Genomic DNA, 26,209 nt, shown 5'->3' on the forward strand with positions numbered 1-26,209 from the left:
GGGGCTTTGAGGGCGATAACCAAAAACGGGGGTATGAGGGGGGGGTCCCCCCCGGCACCCCCCCTCCCCCCCACCGTGTGTACCCTCAGCGGGGGCTGCTCTCCCCCTGAGGGTGAAACCAAAGGCTGATTCTTTTCTATGGGATAACACAACCACCTCACACGCCGGCGGCGCTCCGCTCCGGATTTCATTTGATTTTGGGTTCCTATTTTCCTCCTTTCAACGCGGCAGCCGCTGGCTCTGCGGCCGGAGCTCAAGGAGGGGTGGGGGGGGGGATATGAGGGGCACTGGGGTTGGGGGGGGGGGGCGGTGCTCTGCGCCCCCCTCACCCCCCCCCCCCCCCCCCTTCACCCACCCAGAGGAGCTCAGGGCTGCGCTGTCGCTTTGCTTTACAGCAGACGTAGGGATTTTGTACCCCCCCAGGTCGCTTCCCCCTGTACATATCTATATTTTTTAATCAGATGTATGAAGAACAACGACGATGTGCAATACCCCCCCCTCCCCCCCCGGCCGCCCCCCCCCTTAACGCGTTTCATTTGTAGCGTCCATGGGTTCGCTGTCCCCTCTCCCCCACCCCCCCCCCACCCCCCCCCACTCCTCCCCCCGTGCGGTCGGAGCCGCTCCGCAGCTTTTGTATCTGTACCATAGTGTAAGTACCTTTGTGATGAGATCTACTGTAAGTTTTGTACTGTACGGCTGAGGTCTGTTACAAATAAACCGCATAATTTAACGCCGCGTCGCTGGGGGGGGGGGGGGGGGGCGGGGTGCGACGCCCCCGGGTTTGGGGGCAGAAACATCTGGGGGGCTGTAGGGCGCCTTTTGGGGGTGCGGGACGCTTCTTTTGGGGGGGGCTGAAGGTTACGTTTTGGGCGCTTTTTGTATTGGGGGGGTCTCAGGACCCTTTGGGGATGCAGGATATAATTTGGGGGCGCAGGACCCTTCAGAGGGGGCCCGGGATAGGTTTTTTTTTGGGGGGGGGGGAGGCCACGTGACTCAGGACCCCCGCGTCGCTTTCCGAGGCGCGCGTTGCCACCAGGACTACATTTCCCAGCGTCCCCCGCGGCGCGCACGCACCACGTGACGCACGCCACGCGCGCAGTCACCTTACCGTCACGCACTGCGCGGATCCCTCCGCCGCCCACGGGAAAAGTAGTCCCGATCTCGTCTCCCCCAACCCTCCCAGCACCGGCCCCGACCCCATCCCCGCTCCTCCCCACCCCCCAACCGGAGCCGCACTGGGGGTCCGGAGCGGCGCTGCGGGGCGCTGCATGCGGCGCAGGGGGCACTTCCGGGCGGCGCAGAAGACACTTCCGGGCGGAGCGCTGCTATATAAAGGCGGCGGCGCGTGGCCGGGCCCTCTTCCGCCGCCCCCGGGAGCGCGATGGTGAGCGGTGGCGGCGGTGGATCGGGCCGGAGGGGGGATGGAGGGCGGGGGGGGACGCGCAGAAGCCTCGTGGGGTGCGGGGAGACCGCGGTGGTTGCGGGGAGGGGGGAGGTGGGGGGGGGGGGGCTGTGGGGGTCCTTGGGGAGGGGCTCTGTGGGGCTGTGGGAAAATGTAGGGGTGGGGGAAAGGGGGGGGTGGGGGTCATTGTGGGATGGGGGGAAATGAAGGATTGCTGAGGGGGGTGGAGGGGTGGGCGTGGAGGTCTATAGGGGATTATAGGAAGTTCTGGGGGGTCCTTATGGGGTTGGGGTCTGTGGGAGGGGTGCTGAGGGTATCTGGGATGGGAAATGAGGAATCCTTGTAGGGCGGTGGGAGATTGAGGGGGGCTGGGGAGGTGAGGGGTCCGCGGGAGTCGTTGTGAGGATGCAGGGAGGTTTGGGGTGTGGGGAGGGTAAAACCGTGCCTGGGGGGGCTGCCAGGATGAGTCGGGGGGGCTCACAGCACTTCTGGGCTTCGCTCCCCCCCTCCCCATTCCAACCTCAGACGAAGAAGAGGAGGAACAACGGCCGTGCCAAGAAGGGCCGCGGCCACGTCCAGCCCATCCGCTGCACCAACTGCGCCCGCTGCGTCCCCAAGGACAAAGCCATCAAGAAATTCGTCATCAGGAACATCGTGGAGGCTGCAGCCGTCAGGGACATCTCGGAGGCCAGCGTCTTCGACTGTAAGGGCTGTGGGGGGGGCTCTGGGGGGGCTGTGGGCCGCGGTTCCTCCCCCTCCCCCCTAACGCGTCTAAGCCCTGAATGAATGGGGCTGCATTGATGGCTGTGCGGAGCTGCATTCCCACAGGGGAGCGGTGGGTAATGGGGCACCGCGGCCCTGTTGTCCCCTGCATGGGGGATGCTGACCTCCCCACAGGGCCGTACGCAGGCTGGGGGCTCACCCCTCTTTGCCCCCCACTTTTTTCCAGCCTATGTCCTGCCCAAGCTGTACGTCAAGCTGCACTACTGCGTCAGCTGTGCCATCCACAGTAAGGTGGTGAGGAACCGCTCACGGGAGGCCCGCAAGGACCGGACCCCCCCGCCTCGCTTCAGGCCAGCGGTGCGTTTTGGTTGCGGGGGATCACGGGGGAGGGTTGGGATCTGTTTTCCTCCCCCCCTGCATCTCGCTGACCTTCTGCTTTTGTGTTGCAGGGCGCAGCCCCCCGGCCTCCCCCCAAGCCCATGTAAGGCGAAGATGTCTGGAAACGTCCCTGGGCTGAAAATGTCCCTGAGTTCAGTCTGAATAAAGGACTTGAGACCAAACCTGGCTCTGTGCCTGCGTGTTCCATGGGGGGGTGCATAGGGGGGGCTGCTTTGGCCTCCGTGCGGGTGTTTGTAGGGTTCCCTGGGCAGTTCTGGGGGGTTCCCACCCCGTCACCGAGGGGAGCAGTGCCCTTTTCCCCCCTCTGCAGCGATGGTTGGAGGGCGGGGGGGGAGCCGTGCCCCACCGGGAGCCCCAGGGGGACGCTGTCCCGTCTGCACGGTGTCACCTGCCGGGGGGGGGGCGGCGCTGGGACTCCGCAGCGCTGCTTGCAGGTGAGCGAGGCGCTGTGAGGAGGGGGCGGGGTCTGCGGGCAGGAGCGCGTCGTGCCGCGGATGGGGACGCGCCCTGGATGCAGCGCGGGGCGGGGGGAGCAGCAACCTGACCCCCCCCCCCGGCCCCCCCTCCTTCGGGGCAGGGCTGCGGGATCCCGACTTCCCCACGCGGTGAGGGGCTGCGGAAGGACCCGACCCCGCCGGAGGAGCCGCGCGGGGTCCCCGGTTGCCGCCGTCCCGCGGCTCTGGGGCCGCCTCCGCCCCGCCCCACCCGGCCCAGCCCGTCCCGCCCCGGCGGCCCCGCGCCAGGTGCATTCCCCCCGCCTCGCCCGGGCACGCCGCAACCGCCGGGCGCCGCTCGGAGAGGCGCCGAGGATGCCCCGGCCCGGCGCGTTGCTCTGCGCCGTTCTCCCGCTGCTGCTCCTCAGCCCCGCGCCGGGCTCCGGTCAGGCAGGTGAGCGCCGCACCGGGAGCGGGAACCGCACCGCGACGGGTTGTGCGGGGCGCGGGAGCGGTGCGGGCACCGGCAGAGCTCGGCGTTCCCGGGAACTGGGGGCTCTGCGCCGTTGCGGAGTCCCGGGACGCGCGGACGGACCCTCGGAAGTTCCCGGTCCCCGCGCCCGATTTTCAACGCCGCGACCCCGGAAAAAACCCCGCGCCGGGGGCTGAGGGGGGTCCGCTCCCGGTGAAACCCTTCTGGTCCCCCCGCGCCCCTTCCTCGGCCGAAACCCGCCTTCCCCCTCCCCCCCCGTGCGGCACCTGCAGCCCCCGCAGCTCCGCGGATATTTCGGGCCGCGCCGGGAACCGGGCGGGAGGAGGCGACCGGAGTCCTACCGGGACCCCCCGGCGCCGCAGCGGGGAACGGGTAGAAGGGACGCGGTTCCCGGAAGGACGGGCAGAACCCGGGTGTTGTTTTTCAACCCCAAAAGGAAAACATCGAGGGCAGAGCGCGGGGGTGGGGCCGGGCGCGGTGCGGCGAACGTGCGGGAGCGCAGCGGGAGGGGCTGCGGCCGCGGCCATGTGCTGCGGGCGCGGCGCGGGTGGGCGCGACGTCGGGGGGACGCGAGGACCGGGACAGCACCGAAACCGCGGGGCGTTTTTTGGGGGTTCCGTGGTTCTGGGGCTTCCTCCACCCCCCTCCCCTGCACCCACCGATGGCCGCAGCGCCTCTCCGACCCTCCCCCTCTCCCCCCAAATCCCAGCGTTTCCCCCCCGGTCCCAACTCAGAGCCGCTTTGTTCGGGCCGGAGCGCGGCCCCACGCACACAGCCCCCTTTGTGCCGCCCGCGGGGTTGGGGGCGGAAGGTCGGCCCCCCCCCCCCCTTCGTTCCGTTTCGTTCCTTCGGCCCCTCCCGCCGCGCTATTCCTGGCCGAGGGGCCGTCGGGGCGCTCAGATAGCGGCGTTCCGGAGCTGCCGTCGGGCTCAGCGCGCTGATAACGCCGAGCTGCCGCCGCCCCCTCCTCCCCCCCCCCGGCCCGGGCAGGTGCACGGGGGGTCCCGCGGGGGGGACGCCTCCAAAGCACCGCGTGGTCCCCGCAGCTCCGCAGCCCTGCGCCCACCTCGGGACCCCCAGCGCCGGCTGTGGGGGTCCCATCCCCGCGGCCTCGGGGCTGCGGCCGCGCCCCCCACAGCTGAGGCCTTTTTATAGCCCCTTCCCATGGAAATAGCTCCGGCCTCAGGAGAGGGGGGGGCAGGCGGGGGTCTGCTGCTGCTATAGCCCCCCGCTCCCTCCTCCCCGCGCCCTTCCCGCGCTGCACTGAGCTGTGCCCATCCTCTGCACCCCCCCGGGGGCGCGGGCCCTTATCCACCCCCTTGCCGGTGCAGACAAAGCGCCCATTGAGCGCCCCGAGCCCCCCCCAGCGGGGCTGAGTCACGTCTGGGCCCGGGCTGAACCCCCCGGGGGTGCGCGCTCCCCCTCTCCAACCCCGCCGCCTTTTGGGGGCTCCGCTCCCCCCACCCTGCTCCACAATCAGCGCTTTGTGCGGATGCGGGGAGGGGGCACCGAGCACAAAGAGGCCCTGTGCGCCCCGTCGAGGGGGGGGGGGGGGGGGGGAAGGCAGGGAATCATTAACCCTGGGGCTGGGGGGGGGAGGAGGGGGGGCCGAGTCCGAAGTCCGGGTGGGGGGGGGGGGGCACTGCCCGCAGCGCCCGCATTGCGCAACGCTCACCCGTCCGGTTCGGGTGGTGCTGGGGAGGGGCGGGGACGGGGCCGTGGGAGGGGGACGGGGCCAAAGGGGAGGGCGCTGCCGGGGGGGGGGGGAACGAGGGGTGAAGTGGGGGCAGCGCCGTGGTCAACGTGGGGGGGGACGACGGGGGTCACATGGGAAGGATGGGTTCGTTTAGGAGGGGATGGGGGCAACGGGACGGGATGTGTTGGGTTGGGAGGGGTGTGGGTGAGGTGTGGGGACACCGTTGGGGTTGGGGAGTGATGGGGTTGGGGACGCTTTTGGGGATGCTATGAGGTTAGGGGCGCTGTGGGATTGGGGATGCCAGGGTTGGGGACGCTGTGGGGTTGGGGATGTTGTGGGGTTGAGGATGTCCAGGGTTGGAGACACTGGGGTTGGGGACACTGGGGCCGGAGATGCCAGGTTTGAGGACACTGTGAGGCCAGGGACGCTACTGGGGTTGGGGATGCTGTGGGGTTAGAGATGGTGTGGGGTTGGGCCAGAGTTGGGGACAGTATTGGAGTTGGGGACGCTGTGGGGTTGGGGATGCAGCGCCCCCCAGCAGCGCTGCCCCACAGTGTGCGCAGGGACGCTGAACGGCCTGAGCGTGACAGGCGACGCGCAGCACCAGTACCGAACGCTGCACAAGATGTACAACAACTGCGAGATCGTGATGGGCAACCTGGAGATCGTCCTCATCGACCACACACAGGACCTTTCCTTCCTGCAGGTGGGGGGGGGGGGACGATGACAATCCACAACCAGCCACCCGCCCACCATCCGCTGTGGGGGGGACACGTCCCCATTCCATCCCATCCCATCCATCCATCCCATCCCACCCCATCCCACCCCATCCATCCCATTCCATCCCATCCCATCCCACCCCACCCCATCCCACCCCATCCCACCTCATCCCACCTCATCCCACCCCACCCCATCCCATCCATCCCATCCATCCCATCCCATCCCATCCCATCCCACCTCATCCCACCCCACCCCATCCCATCCATCCCATCCATCCCATTCCACCCCATCCCACCCCATCCCACCCCATCCCACCCCATCCCATCCCATCCCATCCCATCCCATCCCATCCCATCCCATCCCATCCCATCCCATCCCATCCCATCCCATCCCATCCCATCCCATCCCTGCAGACCATCCGGGAGGTGACGGGTTACATCCTGATCGCCATGAACGTTTTCTCCACGCTGCCTCTGCGCAACCTGCGCGTCATCCGCGGGACGCAGTTCTACGAGGAGAAATACGCGCTCTTCGTGCTGCTCAACTACAACCCCAACACCACGCACGCGCTGCGCCAGCTGGGCCTCAACCGCCTCACAGGTGGGGCCGCGTCCCTGGCACCCCCAGCACTGCCTGCTGCCACCCCCCCCCCCCCCCAAATGTCCCTGTCCTGCAGTGGGGCTGTGCCCCACGGCTCCCATCGCGGTGTGGTGCCATCCTGGTTCCCATCCAGGAGCGATGCCACTCCCAGTGCCCTGTGGTCCCCCATCCCAACGATCCCCATTCCACAGCAGTGCCATCTCCCTGTACCCCATTGCCCCCCTCCCTGTGGTCCCCCATCCCCTTTTACCCCACTGTCCCCCGTCCCACAGCGGTGCCGTGTCCCTGTTGTCCCCATCCCTGTGGTCCCCATCCCAGAGCGGTGCCATCCCCCTGTACCCCACTGTCCCCATCCCAAGGCGATGCTGTGCCCCATGGTCCCCATCCTGGAGCAGTGCCGTTCCCCACTGTCCCCTCCCTGTTACGATGCCACCCCCCATTCCGCCGTCCCCACACGATGACGTTCCCCCCCTCCTGCCCACCCCAGGGCTCCGCCATCCCTGTGCTCCACTTTCCCTACCCCGGAGTGGGGCCGCGTCCCCACGGTGCCCCCATAACGAATCAGCGCCATCCTCCATGCCCCCACCCCCCCCAGCGGTGCCACCCCATAGAGCCGGGGGGGCCGCAGCCCGACGCCCACCGCTCTGCTCCCACAGAGATCCTGGCGGGCGGAGTTTACATCGAGAAGAACGAGCAGCTGTGCCACGTGGACACGGTGGAGTGGAGGGACATCATGCGGGACCCCCGGCTGGAGCCCGTGGTGGGGGACAACGGCAGAGCGTGTGCGTGGGGCGCCGCACGCCCTGAGCCCTCACCCCATGCAGACCCCGCTCTGATCCCCTCCTCACAGTGGTCCCACACTGACCCCCCTTCCTCACATTGACCCCACAAGACCCCCGGTGACCCCATAGCCCACCATGATCCCACACTGACCCTACACAGACTCCGCACTGACCCACACCCCACAGTGACCCCACACCCCTCACTGACCCCCTCACCCCATACAGACCCCACACCGACCCCACACCCCACAGTGACCTCCACTGATCCCGCCTCCCCCCACTGACCCCACACCCATACAGACCCAACCCTAACCCTAACCCCCCCCCCCCCACGACCCCCCACCGACCCCCTGTGCTCTGTCCCACAGGCGCCCCGTGCCACGAGAGCTGCGGTGGGCACTGCTGGGGGCCGGGACCCGATGATTGCCAGCAGTGTGGGTACCGGGGGGTTTAGGGGGGGGGTCTACAGGGGGGTTTCTGGGGCGCTGCCCCCCGCCCCGCTCACCGCTGTCCCCGCAGTGACGAAGACCATCTGTGCGCCGCAGTGCAATGGGCGCTGCTTCGGGCGGGCGCCCAACGAGTGCTGCCATGAGGAGTGCGCGGGGGGCTGCACCGGACCCCTGCAGACCCACTGCTTCGTACGTAAACCCCCCCCACTGCCCGTCCGTCCCTCCTTCTGTTTGTCCGTCCTCTGTGTCCGTCTGTCTGCCTGCCCCTCTGCGCATTTGGGGTCTCGTCCCTGTGCCACCCTCCCCCCCCCTCCAGATATACATGGGGCGATGCTGGGGGAAGGCTGTCTGTCTGTCTGTCCACCCATCCCTACCGTGTGTCCGTTTGTCCATCCAGCCACCCTCATGTCTGTCTGTCTGTGGATTGGGGGGGGGGTGTCTTCATCTCTGCATTCCCAGGGTGGGTGTGGGGTGGGGGGGGGGTCTGTCTGTGTGTCCGTCCTTCTGTCCATCTGTGGGGAGGGCTCCCACCTGTGTGCTGAGGGTGGACGCTGTGTGGGCTGGGCAGTGTCTGTCCGTCCCTCTGTCCGTCCCTCTGTCCATCTACCTGTCTGTCTCTGTCCTTCCTCCTGCCCGCTCTGTCCATCCTTCTGTCTCCCCATCCCTCTGTCCATCTGTCTGCCTGTCCCTTTGTCCTTCCTTCTGTCTGTCCTTCTGTCCCTCCATCCCTCTGCCTATTCCTCCATCCTTCTGTCCCTCTGCCCATTCATCTGTCCGTCTTTCTGTCCCCTTGACCTTTTTTCTGTCCATCCTTCTGTCCCTCTGTCCACGCATCCCTTTGTTCTTCCTTCCATCCATTCTATCCGTCCCTCTGCCCGTCTCCCTGTCTCTCTGTTCCTTTGTCCTTCTGTTCCATTCCGTCCATCCCTCTGTCCCTCTCTCCCCGTTTCCCCCCCCGTCCCTCTGTCCGTCCGCCCACCCGACGCCCTGTTGCCCCCCAGGCCTGCCGACACTTCAATGACAGCGGTGCCTGCGTCCCGCTGTGCCCTCAGCCGCTCATCTACAACAAGCTGACCTTCCAGCTGGAGCCCAACCCCGACACCAAGTACCAATATGGCAGCGTCTGCGTGCGGAGCTGCCCCCGTGAGCAGGGCGGGGGGTGGGGGGGGGCGTGGGGAGGGGTCTGAGGGGGGGTCTGAGGGAGCCCCCGCCTCCCGCCGCAGATAACTTCGTGGTGGATCAGAGCTCCTGCGTGCGCGCCTGCCCCAGCAGCAAGATGGAAGTGGAGAAGAACGGGCTGAAGATGTGCGAGCCGTGCGCCGGGCTGTGCCCCAAAGGTGTGGGGAAATGAGGGGCTGGGGGGGATGGATTGGAGCGGGGGGGGGGTGGGATGCACCTCCATCATGTGTGCCCCCCCCCCAACGCAGCCTGTGAGGGCACCGGCGCCGGCAGCCATTACCAAACGGTGGATTCCAGCAACATCGACAGCTTTGTGAACTGCACCAAGATCCTGGGCAACCTGGACTTCCTCATCACCGGCCTGGAGGGGTGAGCTGGGGGCAGGGGGGGCTTTGTGGTCCCCATCCCCCCCTCCTACTGACGGCCACGGCCTGCAGGGACCCCTGGCGCAACATCTCAGCGCTGGACCCTGAGAAGCTGAACGTGTTCCGCACGGTGCGGGAGATCACAGGTAGGAGCGGAGATGGGGGGGCTGCTGGGACCCCCGCGCAGCCCCTGACCCCCCACCCCCCTCAGGGTACCTCAACATCCAGTCCTGGCCGAAGCACATGCACAACTTCAGCGTCTTCTCCAACCTGGAGACCATCGGCGGGCGCAGTCTGTACAAGTGAGCCCCCCCCGTTGGTCCCCATGTCCCTCCTCTGCTCATCCCCCCTGCCTCTGGCCTTCCCCCATTCCTTCATCCCACGTTTTCCCTCTGTGTCCCTCAGCCGTTCGTCCCCCAGCTCCCCTTTGCCATCCCGCACCCCCCGCTGTCCCCTCTGTCCCCATGTCCCCACATCCCTCAGCCGCGCGCCCCCTTCTTCCGCACCCCCCATCCCACTGCTGCCCCTCCGTCCCTCCTTCACACATCTTCCATCATCCCCCTCCGCCCCATTCCTGCACCCCACCCCCGTCCCTCATCCCCCCATCTCCCCCCATCCCCTCACCCCGCCGCGGTCCCTCTCCATCCCCGTATCCCTTCGCCGTCCCTCCCCCCGACCTCTCCTGCCCCCCCAGCCGGGGTTTCTCCCTCCTCATCATGAAAAACGACAACGTGACGTCGCTGGGGCTGCGTTCGCTGCGGGAGGTGAGCGCGGGTCGGGTTTACATCACGGAGAACCGGCGGCTGTGCTACCTGCACACGGTGCAGTGGGCAGCGCTGTCCCGGCGCCGCGCCGACCTCGACATCCGCAACAACAAACCGCGCGGCAAATGCCGTGAGTGAGGGGCGTGGGGGGCGGGCTGCGGTGCGATGGGGGTCTGGGGCTGCGCGCTCAGCCCCCCTCCCCTGCCCCCCGTTCCTGCAGAGCAAGAGGGGAAGGTGTGCGACCCGCTGTGCTCTGCTGACGGCTGCTGGGGGCCCGGCCCCGCGCAGTGCCTGTCCTGCCGACACTACAGCCGGCGCGGGGTCTGCGTGGAGTCCTGCAGCTTCACCCAGGGGTGAGGGGGGATGGGGGGCGGTGGGGGCGGTGGGGATGGGGGCTGTGATGGACCCTGCAGGGGGCGTTGGGGTCAGATGGAGTCCGCAGGGATGTGGCGGAGTCCATGAGGGGCGTCGGGGTGGGAGGGACCCCTTGGGGGGGGCTTGGAATGGGATCGACCCGACGAAGGGCTTTGGGAGGGGATGGACCACATGGGTGGCACTGGGGTGTGATGGACCCCTTAAAAAGCATCAGGTGGGACAGACCCCAAGGGCTGGGCCGTCCCACGGGGGGGTCTCAGCGCCGCCCCCCCACCCCGACCCACAGTGAGACGCGGGAGTTCGCCGAAGGGACCGAATGCTTCGAGTGCCACCCGGAGTGCGAGCGCGTGGAGGGCGGCGTCACCTGCAACGGCTCAGTATGGCACAGAGGGGGGGGGGAGCGGGGGCATCCCATGGGTGCTCAACCCCCCCTGCCCTGCAGGGCGCTGACACCTGCACCCGCTGTGCCCACTATCGTGACGGACCCCACTGCGTGGAGCGCTGCCCCGAAGGCATCCTGGGCGAGCGCGGCCCCATCTACAAATACCCAGACAGCAGCCGGGAGTGCAGGCCCTGCCATGAGAACTGCACCCGTGGGTGTGTGGGGGGAGCGGGGGCCGTGGGGGCGATGGGGGGGAATGGGGGCAATGGGGGGGAATGGGGAGAAAAGGGGGCGGCGGGGGGGAATGGGGTGAAATGGGGGAAACGGCAGAGAATGGGATGTGGTGGGGCAATGGGGAGAAGTGGGGGCAGTGGGGAGAAATGGGGGCAGTGGAGGGGAATGGAGGAGAATGGGAAGCTGTCAGAGCAATGGGAGGCTGCGCGTGGTGCACGGCTCACCCCCCTCTGCTCCCCCCCCCCCCCAGGTGCACAGGGCCATTGCTGCGGGACTGTCTGGGGGACGCGCTGCCCAGTGCCAGGTATGGGGTCTCCAGGGGGCTTCGGGGGTCCCTCAGCCTCGTTGTGCCGTGCTGTGCCACTTGGGGCTGTTCCCTGCCCGTGTGTGCCCCCCTCCTGGCCGTGCTGTCTCCCTGCTGTGGGGCACGGCCGTGGGCAATGCGTGGGGCGGATGGCGCCTGAGCTGAGCCCCGTCCCCCCACCCAGGAGAGCCCCCACAGTGATCGCAGTGCTGGTGGTCGGGGGGCTCTTCCTCTCCTGCTCCTGCGTCCTGCTCTCCCTGCTTTATTGGCGCGGCAAGAAGATCCAGAAGAAGCGGGCAATGCGGCGCTACTTGGAGCGGGGTGAGGTGAGCGGGGGGTCCGGCGGGCAGGGGGCGCCCCCTCCATCCATCCCCTCCATCCGTCCCCTCCATCATTCCCCTCCTGCACCCATCTGTGTCCGCTGCCCCATCCGTCCCCATCCAACCTCATCCCTGCCCGCTTCCGCTCCGTTTTTCCCCATCCTCCTTTTCTCTGTCCCCACTCCCCCTGCAGAGCCTGGAGCCGCTGGACCCCAGTGAGAAGGCCAACAAGGTGCTGGCTCGCATCTTCAAGGAGACGGAGCTGAAGCGGCTGAAGGTGTTGGGCTCGGGCGTCTTTGGCACCGTGCACAAGGTGAGGGGGGCTCAATGGAGCCAGGGCAGCGCTCGCATCCCACCCCCGTCTCATCCCCTTCCCATCCCACCCCGCAGGGCATCTGGATCCCGGACGGCGACTCCATCAAGATCCCAGTGAGCATCAAGGTGATCCAGGACTGGAGCGGGCAGCAGTCCTTCCATGCCGTCACCGACGTAAGTCCGGCGCTGTGCCCCCCGCTGCCCACCACTCTCCTGACCCGATGCTGACCTTCCCCTGCCCCCCCAGCACATGCTGGCCATCGGCAGCCTGGACCACGCTTACATCGTACGGCTGCTGGGCATCTGCCCCGGCCCCCAGCTGCAGTTGGTGACGCAGCTGCTGCCGCTGGGCTCCCTGCTCGACTACGTGCGCAAGAACCGCGGCAGCATCAGCCCTCAGCTGCTGCTCAACTGGTGCGTGCAGGTGGCCAAGGTGAGCGCTGGGCTGCGGCCGGGGGAGTGGGAGGACCCCCCGTCGCCCCCTCCCCCCCGCTGACCCCCGCCCCGCACGCAGGGCATGTATTACCTGGAGGAGCACCGCATGGTGCACCGCAACCTGGCGGCGCGCAACGTGCTGCTCAAGTCGCCCAGCCAGGCGCAGGTGGCCGATTTTGGCATCGCTGATCTGCTGTACCCCGACGACAAGAAGTATTTCTACAACGAGGTCAAGGTGGGGCCCCGCGTCGCTGCGACCCCCTGTCCCCAAACCCTGCGCCGTGGGTCCCCCCAAATCCCATCCCATAGAGCCGTTCCCATCCGGATGTTCCCGGTACCCGTGTGCCGTGAGTCCCTGCTCTGCGCGTTCCCTCCACCCCCAGCTCTGTCCCTGTGCCCCCCGGCCCCTCACCCCCCCCAGTCCTCGGTCTGTCCCCATACCCCCAGCCCCTCACCCTCTCCCCCGCTGGGTCAGTCCCCACATCCTCCAGCTCCCAACCCGCCCCCCCCAGCTCTATCCCCATGCCCCCCATCTCCTCACCCCCCTCTCCCCGATCCATCCCCATATCCCCCATCCCCTCCCCCCCCCCCAATGCCCCCTACCCATCACACCCCCAACCCCCCCTCTCCTTTCAGACACCCATTAAGTGGATGGCACTGGAGAGCATCCATTTTGGGAAGTACACGCACCAGAGTGACGTGTGGAGCTACGGTGAGCGCTGCCCCCCCAGCCCCCCATCAGCCCCCCCACCACCCTGCGCTCACATTGCTGCCCCCCAGGAGTGACGCTGTGGGAGATGATGACCTTTGGGGCTGAGCCGTACGCCGGGATTCGCTTGCCAGAGGTTCCCGACCTGCTGGAGAAGGGCGAGCGGCTCCCGCAGCCCCACATCTGCACCATCGACGTCTACATGGTGATGGTGAAATGTGAGTGGGGGGCGCTGTCTTGGCAAAGGGGGGGGGGGGGGGGGGCTGCCCTTGGCCCCCACCCTGCCACGACCTTCTCTGCTTGCTCCCAGGCTGGATGATCGACGAGAACATCCGCCCCACCTTCAAGGAGCTGGCCAACGAGTTCACCCGCATGGCGCGGGACCCCCCCCGCTACCTGGTCATCAAGGTGGGTGAGAGCCCCCCCTGGCCCCCCCCTGGGCCGGGATCCCGCAGCCCCTCACGTGCCCATCCCCACCGCAGGAAAGCGGGGCCGTGCCGCCCGCTGAGCCCCCCACCCTGAGCGACAAAGAGCTGGATGAGATGGAGACGCTGGAGCTGGAGGAGGAGGAGCTGGATGTGTCCTTCGGCCTCTGCCCCCCGCGGCCACGAGGCAGCTGCACTCGGGTGAGCCCCCCCCCCCCTCTGCCCCCCCCACCCCGGGGCCCCTGCTGTGGTCTGGCTGCATCCTGGGCAGGGGCAGAGTGTGGGTCTGGTGTCCCCCATGTCTCCCCCTGGGGGGGCAGAGCTGACCCTAACCCTAAGCCATCACCCTGGTGGGGACCCCCATTCCATTACTGCTGTGGGATGCGCTGCCCCGCTTGGTACCAACCCCCCGTGTCCCCCCCCAGAGTCCCAGCCTGCTGAGCCCTCCAGCTGGATACATCCCCATGAACCAGCCCGGCCTCAGCAGCCGCCAGGTACCTGGAGCAGGGGTGGGAGGGAAGGGAAGCACCGAGGGGGGAGCAAAGGGTTTGGGCTGCGCCGCGTTCCATGGCGTTGCAGTGGAATTCATTGTATTTCAATTCCTTTTATTTCATTACGTTGGGGTTGGGCTCAGAGGCGAGAGGGGGTCTGTGGGGCTGGAGCTCTGAGACGGCACTGAAGGGGAGGTAATGGAGCCCTTCCCCCTCCCCCCCAATCGCTGCCATGTCCCGCAGGGCACTGGGACGCGTCCGCCGCGCCGCAGCCGCCAGGAGTCTGTGGGGCGGACGGTGTCGGAGTCATCGGAGGGCCGGGGCACGGCCTCAGAGCTGGACCTGGCCGAGGGGCTGTCGCTGTCGGGAAGCCTCTGCCGCAGCCTGCGCTCACGGGGGGACAGCGCTTACCTGTCCCAGAGGGAGAGCTTCCCCCCCCCGCCCCCCAGCTCAGAGGGCAGCGAGGAGGACGCCAATGGCTACGTCACACCCAGCTGCGCCGGACGGGGTGAGGGTCCCAGCCTGGGGGTCCCATTCCTGGTTGTGGGGGGTTCCTTCCCAGCAGGGTTTGGGCTGTGGGTGGAGGTCTCTCCTTGCAGGGCACTGGGGGGCTCCCTTGGGGTGGGGGTCTCAGCTCCAGAATTGAGTTTGGGGTTCTGCAGGGTTAGGGTTGGGGGTTTCGGCGTTTGTAGGGAGGGCTGGGTGGCCCCTTCCCCAAACCCCTTCCTCAGCCCCCTTCCCCGGCACAACTGAGCCCCCCGGGACTCAGCCCCAGTCCTGCGGTAGATCTGTGGGGGCACAGCCGCTGTTTGACCTCCACTCCGCAGAACCAGAGCCCACGGGGGGCTCAGTACCGGAGCTGGAGGAGGAGTACGAGTACATGAACCGGCAGCCTGGCGCCCCGCTGCAAGCCCCCCCACCGCGGCCAGCCTCGCTGGAGGAGCTGGGCTACGAATACATGGAAGTGGGCTCCGAGCTGGGCAGCCCCGCAGGGCCCTCCCCGGGCCGTGGGGAGGAGGAGGAGGACTACGAGTACATGAACAAGCAGCCGCGGCTGAGCCGCTCGCTGGGCAACGTGGTGGGGGGGCCGGGACCCCGGCACGAGGGCTGCCCCCCCCGGCACGACGGCTACACCGACATGCGGCCTGGGGAGCCCCCCCCGGCCCCAGCCGAGGAGCAGGGCTACGAGGAGATGGAGGCGGTGCTGGCCCCCCGTGGCCCTCCCTGCCCTGGCTGCCGCAGCCCCCCCGGACCCCCCCCAGCCTGCATGAAGCCCCTGCGCAGCCTGGAGGCCTCGGACTGTGCCTTCGACAACCCCGACTACTGGCACAGCCGCCTCTTCACTAAGATGGACGCCCAGCGGACGTAGGGACCCCCTGCCCCCCCAGCTGTTTACACTGGATATGAAGGATCATCCCCCCCACTGCTGCTGGACGGAGGGCAAGAGACAAAGCTCCATGGGGGACATGAAGACGTGGGATTGGGGGGGGCAGCCCTGCCTGGGTGTGGGGCTGATCCCGAACCCCTCAGGCCCCATTGGGACGGAGGGCTTGGACCCCTCCTCTGCACTGCCATGCCCCAGGGATATTCCCAGCGTTTCCCCTCCCCGTGCAGGACTGCAGCTGCAGGCCCTGGCTGGGGTCAGGCTCCCTGCTTTTGGGCTGGGAGGGGGGATTTGGGGGGGGCTACCTGTGGGGTTGGGGTCCTCCCAGCTGCCGTGGGTGAGAGGCCCTGCATTTCTTTGCTTCCTGCATGAGGTGGATTGAGGGTAAGCCCCGACTGCAGGCTGGGCTGTGTGCCCACGCCGCATGGCAACCCTGGCAACACGGCCCTCCCGAGGGGCTCCGTGGGTCGAGACTGGGCCGCGCCCATGGGCCCCACAGGGGCCCTTTCACTGCGCTCCGAGCATCTCCCCGCACCCAGGGAGTCGGGTCTCGTTTGTAAACGTGGAATAAATACAACTGGAAGAGAACGGGCTGCAGAGCTGTGGCTGCTGATGTGTGATGGGGGGAGGGAGGAAGGGGGCACGGGATGGGGCTGGACCTGCGGGCCTGGCGCCGGGCGGAGCAGGGGGGCAAAGGCGAAGAGGAAGGGGCGGCTGGGGGTCGCCATGCCGGGGCAGCGACCTGCGCGAGGCCGAACAGCGCCGGCTACACCCCTTACTTCCGCCATGCCGCACTCGCGCACCACTTCTGGCCTTACTTCCGGTTCTATCTCTCGCGAGAGCCGCGCCGCCTGCCGGGAGCTGGAGTCCGCGGCGGGGCCGGGCCGCGCGCGCTGCTGGGAGCCGTAGTCCGAGGGGGAGGGGACTCGGCTTCCCAGCGTGCGCCGCGCGGAGCCCGCGCTCCTGCTCTGCTCGCGCTCTCTCGCTCGCGCTCCCCGGGTTCCTCAGCGCGGCGGCGGCGGCGGGGGGGCGGCAGCGGAGGCAGCGGCGGCAGCGGCGGCGGCGGGCGCGGGGCCGGGTCCGACCATGTCGGGAGAGGAGGAGGCGGCCGAGCTGACCATCGCCGAGGACCTGGTGGTGACCAAGTACAAGATGGGGGGGGACATCGCCAACCGTGAGTGCAGGGCCGCGGGGCTGAGGGGGGCGGGGGGGGCGGGAGGCGGCGTTGGGCCGCGCGGGGCCGCTGTGGGGGGGGCGGCGGCGGCCCGGGCACCCGGCGATGGCGGCCTCTGAAGGGCCGGGGGCGGCCGCGCGGATCCCCGGGTGGGGGTTAGGGATCCCCGGTGCCGCCCCCCCTCCCCGTGGTGCCCCTCCGGTTTCCCCGGCCCGGCTCCGCGCGGCGGGCGCTGCCCGCACGTGGCCTCCGCGCCCCACGTGCACCGAGCGGGAGGAGGAGGAGGAGGGGGGGAGCAGGGCCCGGCTGTGCGCCACGCGCTGCCCCGTCCCGCCCGATCTCTCCGGTTCCTCCGGGTAGGAACGAGTGCAAGGCTCGGCCACGCGGCCCCGGCGCCCCCCGCCCCCCGCGCTGAACGTTCCGCTCTTTTGTTCCCGCCCCCCCCGCCGGGCCGAGGCGCGCTCCCGGGGCCGGGCAGTGCCGGGAACTCCGCCGTGCCCCCCCGCCCCCCCGCTGCTGTTTCGTCGTTTCTTTCCGCCGTCTCTTCGCTGTCCCGGCGGAGCTGACAGCCGCTCCCGCGGGCTCTGCACGACCCCGGGCCCTCCCGGTGCTCCTCAGCCCGCGGGATCCTCTCAGGAGGGGCTGGGGGCTCTCGGCCCATGGGGGACGGCGGTGTGGCCCTGCTTAGAGCGCGGCCCCGGGGTGGGACGGGGTCGCTGGGCTGTTGCTGCTGTCCACAACGAACCCGGAGGAGCCGCAGGGGTTTTGAGGCTCTGTGGAGCTGTGCTTTGGGACACGGAGCGGCTCAGAGGGTTCCCTGCTCGGTGCTGCTGCTCTGACAAACCCCAGCAATCCATCTGCCCTTCCACAGTGCTTAATGCTTCCTGTTCTCACCTTTCAGTCCCCTGCCATCTACTAAAGCTCTTCTTTATAAGAACCTTCTCTCTTATTTTATCCCTCACCAACGTTTGAGACCCGTGAAATGATCATGGAAACGATACGAATGCAGTGCTGGGGCAGCCATGGGCTCCCAGTCCTTCCCCCCATTCTACAGAGCACGAGGCACCCTGACACCCATCCTGGAGCCCAGCTCTAATTGCAGGCACCAGAATACAGCCCAGTGTGGGCGCAGCGCTGCCATGCAGCCACGGTTCTGCAGAGTAAGGGCGGTTTCCTCCTGGTCCCACACAGCCCGCGGCGCTGCCCCTCTGCTCTTTGATGTGCTGCGCGTCTCTCAAGCAGTTTTCAAACCTGTTCCTGTAGCTCTGAGTGCTCTGGAAGGAATGTGGGAGAGCAGTGTTTCTTCTCAGCTCCTTTGCGTGCCAACCCTCCGTGTGAGGCTGCACTGCTTCACCTGTGCACATCCCAGCACGCCTTGCTTTGCCCCTGCTTTGGTTCTCAAACAGCAATACGAATTCCAGTGGGTTCTCTGCCTATCTGCAGCTCTCAGTGCAAAGCTGAGTCCAGAACGATGCCCTCTGTCAGAAACAAAGGGGCTCGTGGTGAGTTTGCTGACCTGCTCCATGTCTGTGCTGCTCTGCAGGGGTCCTGCGTGCCGTGGTCGAAGAGGCGAATTCGGGAGCATCGGTTCTGTGCTTGTGTGAGAAGGGAGACGCCATGATCATGGAGGAGACCGGCAAGATTTTCAAGAAGGAAAAAGAAATGAAAAAAGGTGAGGCCTCTGTCAGCTCACCAGGCTTTTCCATCTGGAGTGGCAGCAGCACAGAAGCGACTCGTGCCGCCTGTGCTGTGAGCACCGCTGCTGAGCCGGGGCTGCCCTCCCTGCACTCAGAGCTCCTTATATTATAAATATTGGGCAGGTCGCCCTGAGCCGGGCGCTCAGCCTTGGAATTGGGTGACACTTGAGCGTTCTGCAGACTCGGGTCCCTTCTGCGCTGCCCAGGATCCATTCCTTTGATGGCTGCTGGGGCAGGAGGGCCGTGTGCTGCTCTCCTGGTGCTTGTTCACCAGGGGCTGCTCGGCGGGGCGCCTTCCCTGCTGTACAAAGCTCAAACTCGGTGACGCTCTGCTGGCCGAGCTGCTGCCTGCACTCTGTGTGAGGCTGCCGGACTCCACGGGCTGTTTCTCTTTCTCCTTCACAGGTATTGCCTTCCCAACGAGTATATCAGTAAATAACTGTGTCTGTCACTTCTCCCCCTTGAAGAGTGACCAAGACTACATCCTCAAAGATGGAGACTTGGTCAAAATGTAAGCGTCTCGGTTGTTTCTCATCAGCTTGCCTTTGGCACCTGGGCTTTGCATTCTAGTCCTGTTTGCCGCGTTAAGTACTTCCTCGGCGTGCTAATTACAGAATGTAACAGCTAATCTAGGCAGGCTTTATTAAATACGCCTGCATCTTCGAACGCTTTGAGGAGTCACACCAGTTTCCCGAGCCGTTCCCGCCTGTAATTAAGGCTCTTTGTGTTGCAGTGACCTGGGAGTCCACGTCGATGGCTTCATAGCGAATGTAGCTCACAGTTTTGTCATAGATGCCTCCAAGGTAGGTTTTCCACGGGGCGGCACTTGAACAAGGGAGGGACCAAGGGACGGAGCGCTGCATCCCTCATCCGCATCCCTGCTCTGGATCTGCGTCTCCGCCTGTAGGCAGCCAGGACGGCAGCCCTGCTGATGGGAGGGACGAGGACCCGCTCCCTACAAGCCTTCGTTTCTCTGTTCTTTCAGGAAAGCCCCGTGTCGGGCCGTAAAGCCGATGTCATCAAGGCGGCTCATCTCTGCGCCGAGGCCGCGCTGCGTTTGGTAAAGCCTGGAAACCAGGTGAGGGGTGGCGAGAGCGAGGGGCTGCGCGGATGGGCTGTGCTAAAGCAAAGGGCCGTGCTAAAGCAAAGTGACACCGCCTGAAGGACGGCCTGTGGGTGGCAATCTGCAGGCAGCTCGGCTCCTTCGCCAGGCGCTGCGTTGGGTGGCAGCCACCCGATCCCTGCGGGACCCACGGAGGAGCGGTGCTGCTTTTCCCCTCCTCCCTGGGGCGGCTGTGCCCTGTGAGCCCTGTGAGCCCTGTGTGCCCTGTGTGCCCTGTGTGCCCTGTGTGCCCTGTGTGCCCTGTGTGCCCTGTGTGCCCTGTGTGCCCTGTGTGCCCTGTGTGCCCTGTGTGCCCTGTGAGCCCTGTGAGCCCTGTGAGCCCTGTGTGCCCTGTGTGCCCTGTGTGCCCTGTGTGCCCTGTGTGCCCTGTGTGCCCTGTGTGCCCTGTGTGCCCTGTGCTGCTCGCTGATGCCTCCTGCTCTCAGCCCCCCTCGCCCGCTGTTCAGCAGCCGTAGGCGCCGTGCTTCAGCCCCGTGTTGCGTTCCAGTAGCATCCAGCACTGCTGCCCATGTTACCTCTCAGAGGAATTGTGTGTGAAAAGGCACCGCGTGCAGAGCGGAACCTCGTGCTCCACGTTATTTTTGTTGAGGGGGGGTTAAAAATGGAATCCTGCCACCGTTCCTCCTGTGTTTGGAGCCGTTAGAGCTCCGCTTGGTTTTATCACCAAACGCTGCCAGGTGAAAATTAACAGTCGTGCTTCTGGCTCGAGTCCTCAACCCTTAACGTGTTTCCATGTGTTCTCCATCCAGAATACACAAGTGACAGACGCGTGGAACAAAATCGCCCACTCGTTTCACTGCACACCCATTGAAGGTAAGGGCTGGGGAGCAGCTGGTGCAGAGCAGCAATGTTTTCATCACACTCTCAATCCTCAGCTGCCCTATTCAAACTCTGGGGAGCGTTTCCTGACTACTGGCCACAGAATCACAGCACGGCTGGGTCGGAAGGGAGCTCGAGGATCACAGATCTCCAGCACCCCACCACACGCAGGGCCACCAACCTCCCCGTCCCACAGCAGGGCCCCATCCGGCCTCCAACCCCTCCAGGGACGGACGGGGCGTCGCAGCCCCTCTGGCAGCCGTTCAGCCCCTCTCACAGCGCAGCACCTCCCTGACACCCAGCCTCCAGCTGCCCTCCCTCAGCCTCGTTTCCCCTCGTCCTGCTCTCATCTCCCCTCGCACGGAGCTGCCTCCCCTCCTGGCTGCAGGCTCCCTTTAGGCACTGCAGGCTGCACTCAGCTCACCCCCAGCTTCTCTTCTCCAGCTTGTTTGCAATGCAGGCTCCATCGCAAAAGATGCCCATAGATGTTTTTTCCTCCCTTACAACGAGAAACCGATTCCTGTTGTCTTCACAGCGCTGACAACGGCTGGGTGGGGAGGCCTGGGGCAGCTCCTCGTTGAACGCTGAGCTCTTGTTTGAGAGCTGGGGGGGCCTCAGTGATGCTGCCTTTCTCCTACGAGTGACGTCACTGGTCAGCACAGAGCTGCCTGCTGTTCGCTGCATTTCCTGCAGTGCTGTAAAGCTGGCTCAGTGTCTTTGCTCTCCCTCGCCCAGTCCTGGCACGTCAGCTCCTGTTCTTGTGTGGGATGGCTTTGTGGGCCTCCTCAGTGCTGTGCTCCTTTCTCTCATGCCATGAGCTGCAGTGAGGAGGCGGCTGCTCGCGCTGTCAAGGGATTTTGAGCAGCACTGTTTTGGAAACAGCTGAGTGCCGTAATTATGCAGACAGTGGCAGCAGCTTCAGGCCCCAGCTGATGGAAACAAGCAGAGCTGCTGGAGGGGGACTCACGCTGTTCATCCTGAGTGGAGACAGAAGTATCTGTGCTGGGCTCCAGTTCGGAGGTGAACCGTAGAGCAGAAAGGAGAATTCAGCCCACAGATGTGCTTGAAGTGCTGTGCAGCTGGGGCGCTGCTGACAGGAGCTGAAGTCTCCGTTAATTTGACACCCAGGTTCTCCTCCAGTGCTGCTGCTCCAATCCCTGGCTGCTCGCAGCTTCTCCCACTGAGGAGAGGAAGCATCCCTGAAGTCAGGGAGGGCTTTGGGAGCTCCATGTCTGCAGCAGAGTGAAGCTGAGGAAGCGCTCACTGTTGGCTCAACAGTTGGCCCCAGCTGAAGGCTGCAGCCCTGAGCGCTGAAGCGTTAGCGATGCTCCGTGTAGCTGATCTGCAGCTCCGAGGTGTTAATGGACCCTTTTATCTCGGCAGGGATGCTGTCACACCAGCTGAAGCAGCACGTGATCGACGGGGAAAAAACAATCATCCAGAACCCTACAGACCAGCAAAAGTGAGCATCGCTCTGGAGCTTTGTGCTGTGTGTGGAGGGAGGGGGGCGCGTGGCTCCTGGCCCCATTCCTCGCTCTTGGTGTGACGTCGAGCGCGGGTGCAGCAGCTCTGTTTGCACCTCGTGGCCGAGGGCCACCACAGGAGTTTTAGCAAGGAAAACTGCTCCCCGTGCTGCCTCCTGATTGAAGTCTGGCCCAGAAGGGATTCGTGACCCCACACCTTGGCTGTGTGAACGCGAGCTGCGGCTTCTGTGCCTGGGTTTTGTTCCGAGAAAGAAAGCTTGAAAGTCAGAGGCACGGGACTGCTGGCACCTGCAGGTTCTTGGTTGCCGTCCAGTCTCTCGAAGGAGTCTCCATCAGTGAATTACTGCCTGCGGCCCTGGGGGCTGCCAGCAAAATAAGCAGCGACTGCTGGTCGTGGCAGCGGATGCTCGTTCCCCAGAGGGTGCCAAGGCCTGCTGCTGTCTCCCAGAAGCTGCCAGCAGCCCGCAGAGGGTGATTGCTGTCAGTAAGATCTCAGCATGGTGCTGAGCTGATGGGCAGGACGAGTCTCTGTTCTGTTCCAGCATCTTCTCTCCCTCAGGGATGCGGTCAGGGCTGAGTCTCAGGCTGGGTGTTTGGAGCTCAGGGGGTCGGTGCAGAGCTGGGCCTGCAAGCTCTCAGGTGCAGCGATGAGCCGGGCTGGTGGCCCTCGCTCTGCATGATGTGACCACAAGTTCCCAGAGCTGCTGAGCGTCCCCCATTCGCTGGGGATGGAAGGACAGTCCTGGGGAGGAACACCGCTGGTTTGTCACTGTTCTCTGCCAGCTGGTCGCTGAGCAGCTCTACTGCCTGACGTGCAAATCTTCAACTTCTGTGCCAGCTTTTGCTCTTCTGGTCGAGGTCCCGGTTGCTTCGTGTGTCACCCTGGCTCTGCTTCGTGCCCATACACCTCCAAGCTAAGCTCAGGGCTCGTTTGAGGATCTGTGGCTGTAGCCACAAAGGTTTTGCCTTCTCTCCTTACCATTCTTTGACTCACCAAACCTCTTTCTTCCAGGAAGGACCACGAAAAAGCAGAATTTGAGGTGCACGAAGTTTACGCCGTTGATGTTCTTGTCAGCAGCGGAGAGGGAAAGGTGAGTCTGGCTCGCTGCTGCTCTGCACGCAGTCAGAGCAGCTTGTTTCCAGCTGTCACCCATGAGTGCTGGATCCTTCTGCGTGCCGAGCCCAGCAGGGAACCCCTCTGCCTTTCTGGGTGCAGGGTTTTCCATCAGAGTTCAGGTGTGCTTTTGCAGCGCCAGAACACAGAAGCTCTGTCTGTAGCTGCCCTGACGCACGCGGGCTGCTGGCTGGTGCTGAGGAAGGGCTGCTCTGCTCCTTCCCTGCTCTCACCTGCGTTTGCATTTTCAGGCAAAGGATGCTGGGCAGAGAACTACAATTTACAAAAGGGACCCCTCCAAACAGTACGGCCTGAAGATGAAAACCTCCCGTGCCTTTTTCAGCGAGGTGGAGAGGCGCTTTGACACCATGCCATTCACTCTCAGGTACTGGTTTTATTCGTGACCTCCTGTGAGCCGGGTGCTTGGCGAGTTTGCAGATCTGATGATGGTCTGCGCAGAGGCGGAGGCGGCCTTGCTGCTTTCTGTTGCGTTTGCTGCATTTGAGCCCCGGGGTGGGTGGAGGAAGGAAGTTGCAGGCATAAGCTGGAATCCAGGCACAGATGAGGACAGGAGAATCTCGTGTGCCTTTGTGGCAGGTGAGGAGCCTGGAGTTGTGGTTAAAATAAAATACTGCCAGCTTGCAGCGCGAAGACAGGAGGCAGATCCAAACAGTTTTTGTAGGCGCTCACTCCGAAAAGAAGGAAACCTTTCCATCCTTAAAGCCACTTGTCCTCTCTGCTCTCTGAAGGCAGTGGTTCCTGCAGCAGTTCCCTGTTCTGACAGCAGCGCTGCTGGGCAAGAGGGATGTAAAGCAAACAAAGTCCCCAGCCTGAGCCCAGGGGCGGCTCTGAAGCCTGAGGGGCGGAATCTGCTCAGCTGTGGCTCCCATTCTTCTGCAGGGCGTTTGAAGATGAGAAGAAGGCCAGGATGGGGGTGGTGGAATGCGCCAAACATGAGCTGCTCCAGCCCTTCAACGTGCTCTACGAAAAGGAAGGTGAGTGCAGCTGGGGGGAGGCTGGGAGCTGGATGTGGGCTGGTGTCCAGCGCCTCCCCAGCCTCACGCTGCTGCCGTTTCAATGCCAGAGATGCTTTGAGGGCATCCACCCTCCAGGACACTCGACTGCCTGTTGGCTTCTGGGCCTTGTTTCAGATTTGTTCCAGTGCTTAGTTGAGATTTCTCACACAGTAATTCCCCAGACACGAGAGACTGAAGGTTGAAGGCCTCTGGTTTGCTTAGCAGGGAGTTCCCAGGGGTGGTTTGCAGCGGTGACTGGAGACGGCGCAGGAGCTGGAATTGCTGTGGTGCAGTAATGCCTGTTTCTGCTTTGCAGGAGAGTTTGTTGCACAGTTCAAATTCACAGTGCTTTTAATGCCTAACGGTCCTATGAGGATAACCAGCGGCCCCTTCGAACCTGAGCTCTACAAGTCGGAGTTTGAGGTGCAAGATGGAGAGCTGAAGGTTGGTGCAAAAAGAAAGAACACAGCAGGTGTCGCACGGGGCGCCCTGTGCTCATTGTGCTTGGGGTGAAGGGAAGTAAAACCCAGAAGCCTACTGTGAGGCAGGAGCTTAAAAAGCAAAAGCTCAGCCCTGACAGCCGAATTTCCTGCACGCCCAAGGACAGCAGTCGGTCATGGTGCAAGTCAGTGGCTCCCTGTAATCCTGCAGCCCCAAGAATGTACTTTAGACCAGGCTGGGCTCCTGTTTCCTGCATCAAACACCAGATTTTGCTCGCGATAGCAGCACCCAGCCCTTTCCTCGAGTCGCTGAGAAGCCTGGACAGCTGGCCTCAAGGCCTCGTGCCGCAGCCGAGCGCGCTGCTGTGCCATTCTCCATTTGTTAGGACTTACCGCCATTCCTCCAGCGGCTGGCAGAGCTCATTCTGCTTTAAAGGCATTTCCTTTCATCTTCTGTCAAAAAAAAAAGAGCACGGCTTTCTAGCTTCTTATGTTTCCTTCCTGTCCGTAGGCCCTTCTACAAAGTTCTGCAAGCCGGAAGACCCAGAAAAAGAAGAAAAAGAAGGTAATTGAGTCAGGTTTTGGGAGGATTTGGCACGGCTCTCGTGGCCAGCGGTGCCCAGGTGTAACCCAGTTTCGGGCTGGCTTCAGTGCAGCACTTCAGCAGTGCCGGTGTCCCCGCGCCATGGGGAGCAGCAGCCCTGCGAGCGCAGGGTCCCCTTCCTCCCTCAGGGCCTTTGAGGTGCTCTGCGGGTCCCTGCCCTGAGCGTGGCTGTGGCTTTGTTTCCACAGGCCTCCAAGAACGCAGAGAATGCCACCACGGGAGAGACGGCGGAAGAGAACGAGGCCGGAGACTGAGCAGCTCCTGCTGCTCCCCCAGCACCCGGCTCTCACACACACACACAAAACCCCCCCAGAAAAACAACCAGAACCAAAATCCAGCGCTGTTTGTCTCTTACAACCGAACGGCAAACAGCCGGATGTCCCACTGCCTACAAGCAGCTCCTATTGATTTTGCCAAGGAGGGAGGATTCTCTCTGCCACTTCAGACTACTTAAAAAAGAAAGCAGAAAAAATAAAATCAGGAGTAAAAGCTAGTCTATATCTTTCTAACCTTTTATACTACGCATACTTGTTAAAGAGGTGAACAACTAAGCCATTCCCAGTGAGAGGGAGCGTGGAGAGCTGCCTGCTTTCTTCTTCCTCCTCGTTTTGGTTTTAATTTTTCCCTTTACAGATTTTCTTGGAGGAAAAAAAGCTGATAATGCCCTCCGAAAAGCGATCTGTGCTTGCGATCTGCCCGCAGAGCTGGCAGCTCCTCCCGGCCGTGCAGGATCTCTGTCCGCTACCTCGAGGCAGAGCATTTCTCTCTCTTTTAACCTTTAGATTGTACGTTTATCATTGGGAAAAACAGCAAATTCGGTGTCCCCGGTGAGACCGTAGGCCGTCCCGTCTATGCGCCCTGTCTCTGCCTTGGTTTACCTATAAACACTCTATTTTTAAACAGATTGCTGTGGTGAGCTTGTTTTTAAATCCAACGCCCGAGGAAGCAGGCGGTGCCCGGCGCCGCTCGGACGGCAGGCAGCTGCTGCGCGCCGCGCTGCTGGGCTCGCCTGTTCCAACGCTGAGAGCGGTGGCGATGCTCCAGCCGGTGGATGCAGGCTGAGAGCAGCCGGGGGCACCGCTGTCGTACAGCAAGCATTTTCCGAGGGGAAAAAACGCCACCAACAAACGTCGAGTTCAATGCGGTTGGACGCGGACGGCTTTTCCTTTCCTTCGCGGCCGCCCAGCCGCGGCCCAACTCGGGCGGAGCGCCGCAGGTCCCGCAGGCAGCGCCCCGTGCTGCGGCCCGGACGCAGCCGCCGTCGAGTCGAACGGCGCCACGCCGCGCTCGGCCCCGGGGCGCCTGGGTGTTTTTAAGCAATGTTCTGTCGGCGCATTGTAAACCACCGAGACTTGCTG

At 64.7% G+C, this 26,209-nt stretch overlaps 3 protein-coding genes across 4 annotated transcripts; all 3 read left to right on the forward strand.

The window, feature by feature from the left end:
- The first annotated feature begins 1,255 nt into the window (after positions 1 to 1,255).
- RPS26 (ribosomal protein S26) lies at positions 1,256 to 2,685 on the forward strand. Its single transcript, XM_052669785.1, has 4 exons — positions 1,256 to 1,384; positions 1,928 to 2,105; positions 2,352 to 2,482; positions 2,575 to 2,685. Exons 1-4 carry the CDS (start codon positions 1,382 to 1,384, stop codon positions 2,608 to 2,610), a joined length of 348 nt encoding a protein of 115 aa, XP_052525745.1. The 5' UTR covers positions 1,256 to 1,381; the 3' UTR covers positions 2,611 to 2,685.
- A 586-nt stretch (positions 2,686 to 3,271) lies between these two features.
- Positions 3,272 to 15,968, forward strand: ERBB3 (erb-b2 receptor tyrosine kinase 3). Its single transcript, XM_052669770.1, has 28 exons — positions 3,272 to 3,412; positions 5,702 to 5,853; positions 6,281 to 6,467; positions 7,124 to 7,249; positions 7,618 to 7,683; positions 7,769 to 7,887; positions 8,700 to 8,841; positions 8,922 to 9,035; positions 9,126 to 9,246; positions 9,315 to 9,388; positions 9,454 to 9,544; positions 9,937 to 10,136; positions 10,227 to 10,359; positions 10,668 to 10,758; positions 10,824 to 10,978; positions 11,248 to 11,301; positions 11,486 to 11,627; positions 11,815 to 11,934; positions 12,012 to 12,110; positions 12,184 to 12,369; positions 12,451 to 12,606; positions 13,008 to 13,083; positions 13,152 to 13,298; positions 13,391 to 13,488; positions 13,563 to 13,706; positions 13,931 to 13,999; positions 14,240 to 14,504; positions 14,824 to 15,968. The coding sequence occupies exons 1-28, from the start codon at positions 3,334 to 3,336 to the stop codon at positions 15,363 to 15,365; spliced, it is 3,948 nt and encodes a 1,315-aa protein (XP_052525730.1). The 5' UTR covers positions 3,272 to 3,333; the 3' UTR covers positions 15,366 to 15,968.
- A 450-nt stretch (positions 15,969 to 16,418) lies between these two features.
- PA2G4 (proliferation-associated 2G4) lies at positions 16,419 to 25,755 on the forward strand. Of its 2 annotated transcripts, none has more exons than XM_052669772.1 (13): positions 16,419 to 16,554; positions 18,098 to 18,226; positions 18,657 to 18,762; positions 18,985 to 19,054; positions 19,237 to 19,329; positions 20,124 to 20,187; positions 21,577 to 21,655; positions 22,690 to 22,768; positions 23,043 to 23,176; positions 23,692 to 23,786; positions 24,124 to 24,251; positions 24,759 to 24,812; positions 25,040 to 25,755. In XM_052669772.1, the coding sequence occupies exons 1-13, from the start codon at positions 16,467 to 16,469 to the stop codon at positions 25,103 to 25,105; spliced, it is 1,185 nt and encodes a 394-aa protein (XP_052525732.1). In that variant the 5' UTR covers positions 16,419 to 16,466; the 3' UTR covers positions 25,106 to 25,755. The 2 variants fall into 2 exon arrangements, with proteins under 2 accessions (XP_052525732.1, XP_052525733.1); XM_052669773.1 differs by having other exon boundaries at positions 16,439 to 16,525.
- The last annotated feature ends 454 nt before the right edge of the window (positions 25,756 to 26,209 follow it).

The sequence above is a fragment of the Tympanuchus pallidicinctus genome, unplaced genomic scaffold (assembly GCF_026119805.1).
Source record: "Tympanuchus pallidicinctus isolate F22 unplaced genomic scaffold, pur_lepc_1.0 scaffold82, whole genome shotgun sequence".
Taxonomy (NCBI): domain Eukaryota; kingdom Metazoa; phylum Chordata; class Aves; order Galliformes; family Phasianidae; genus Tympanuchus; species Tympanuchus pallidicinctus.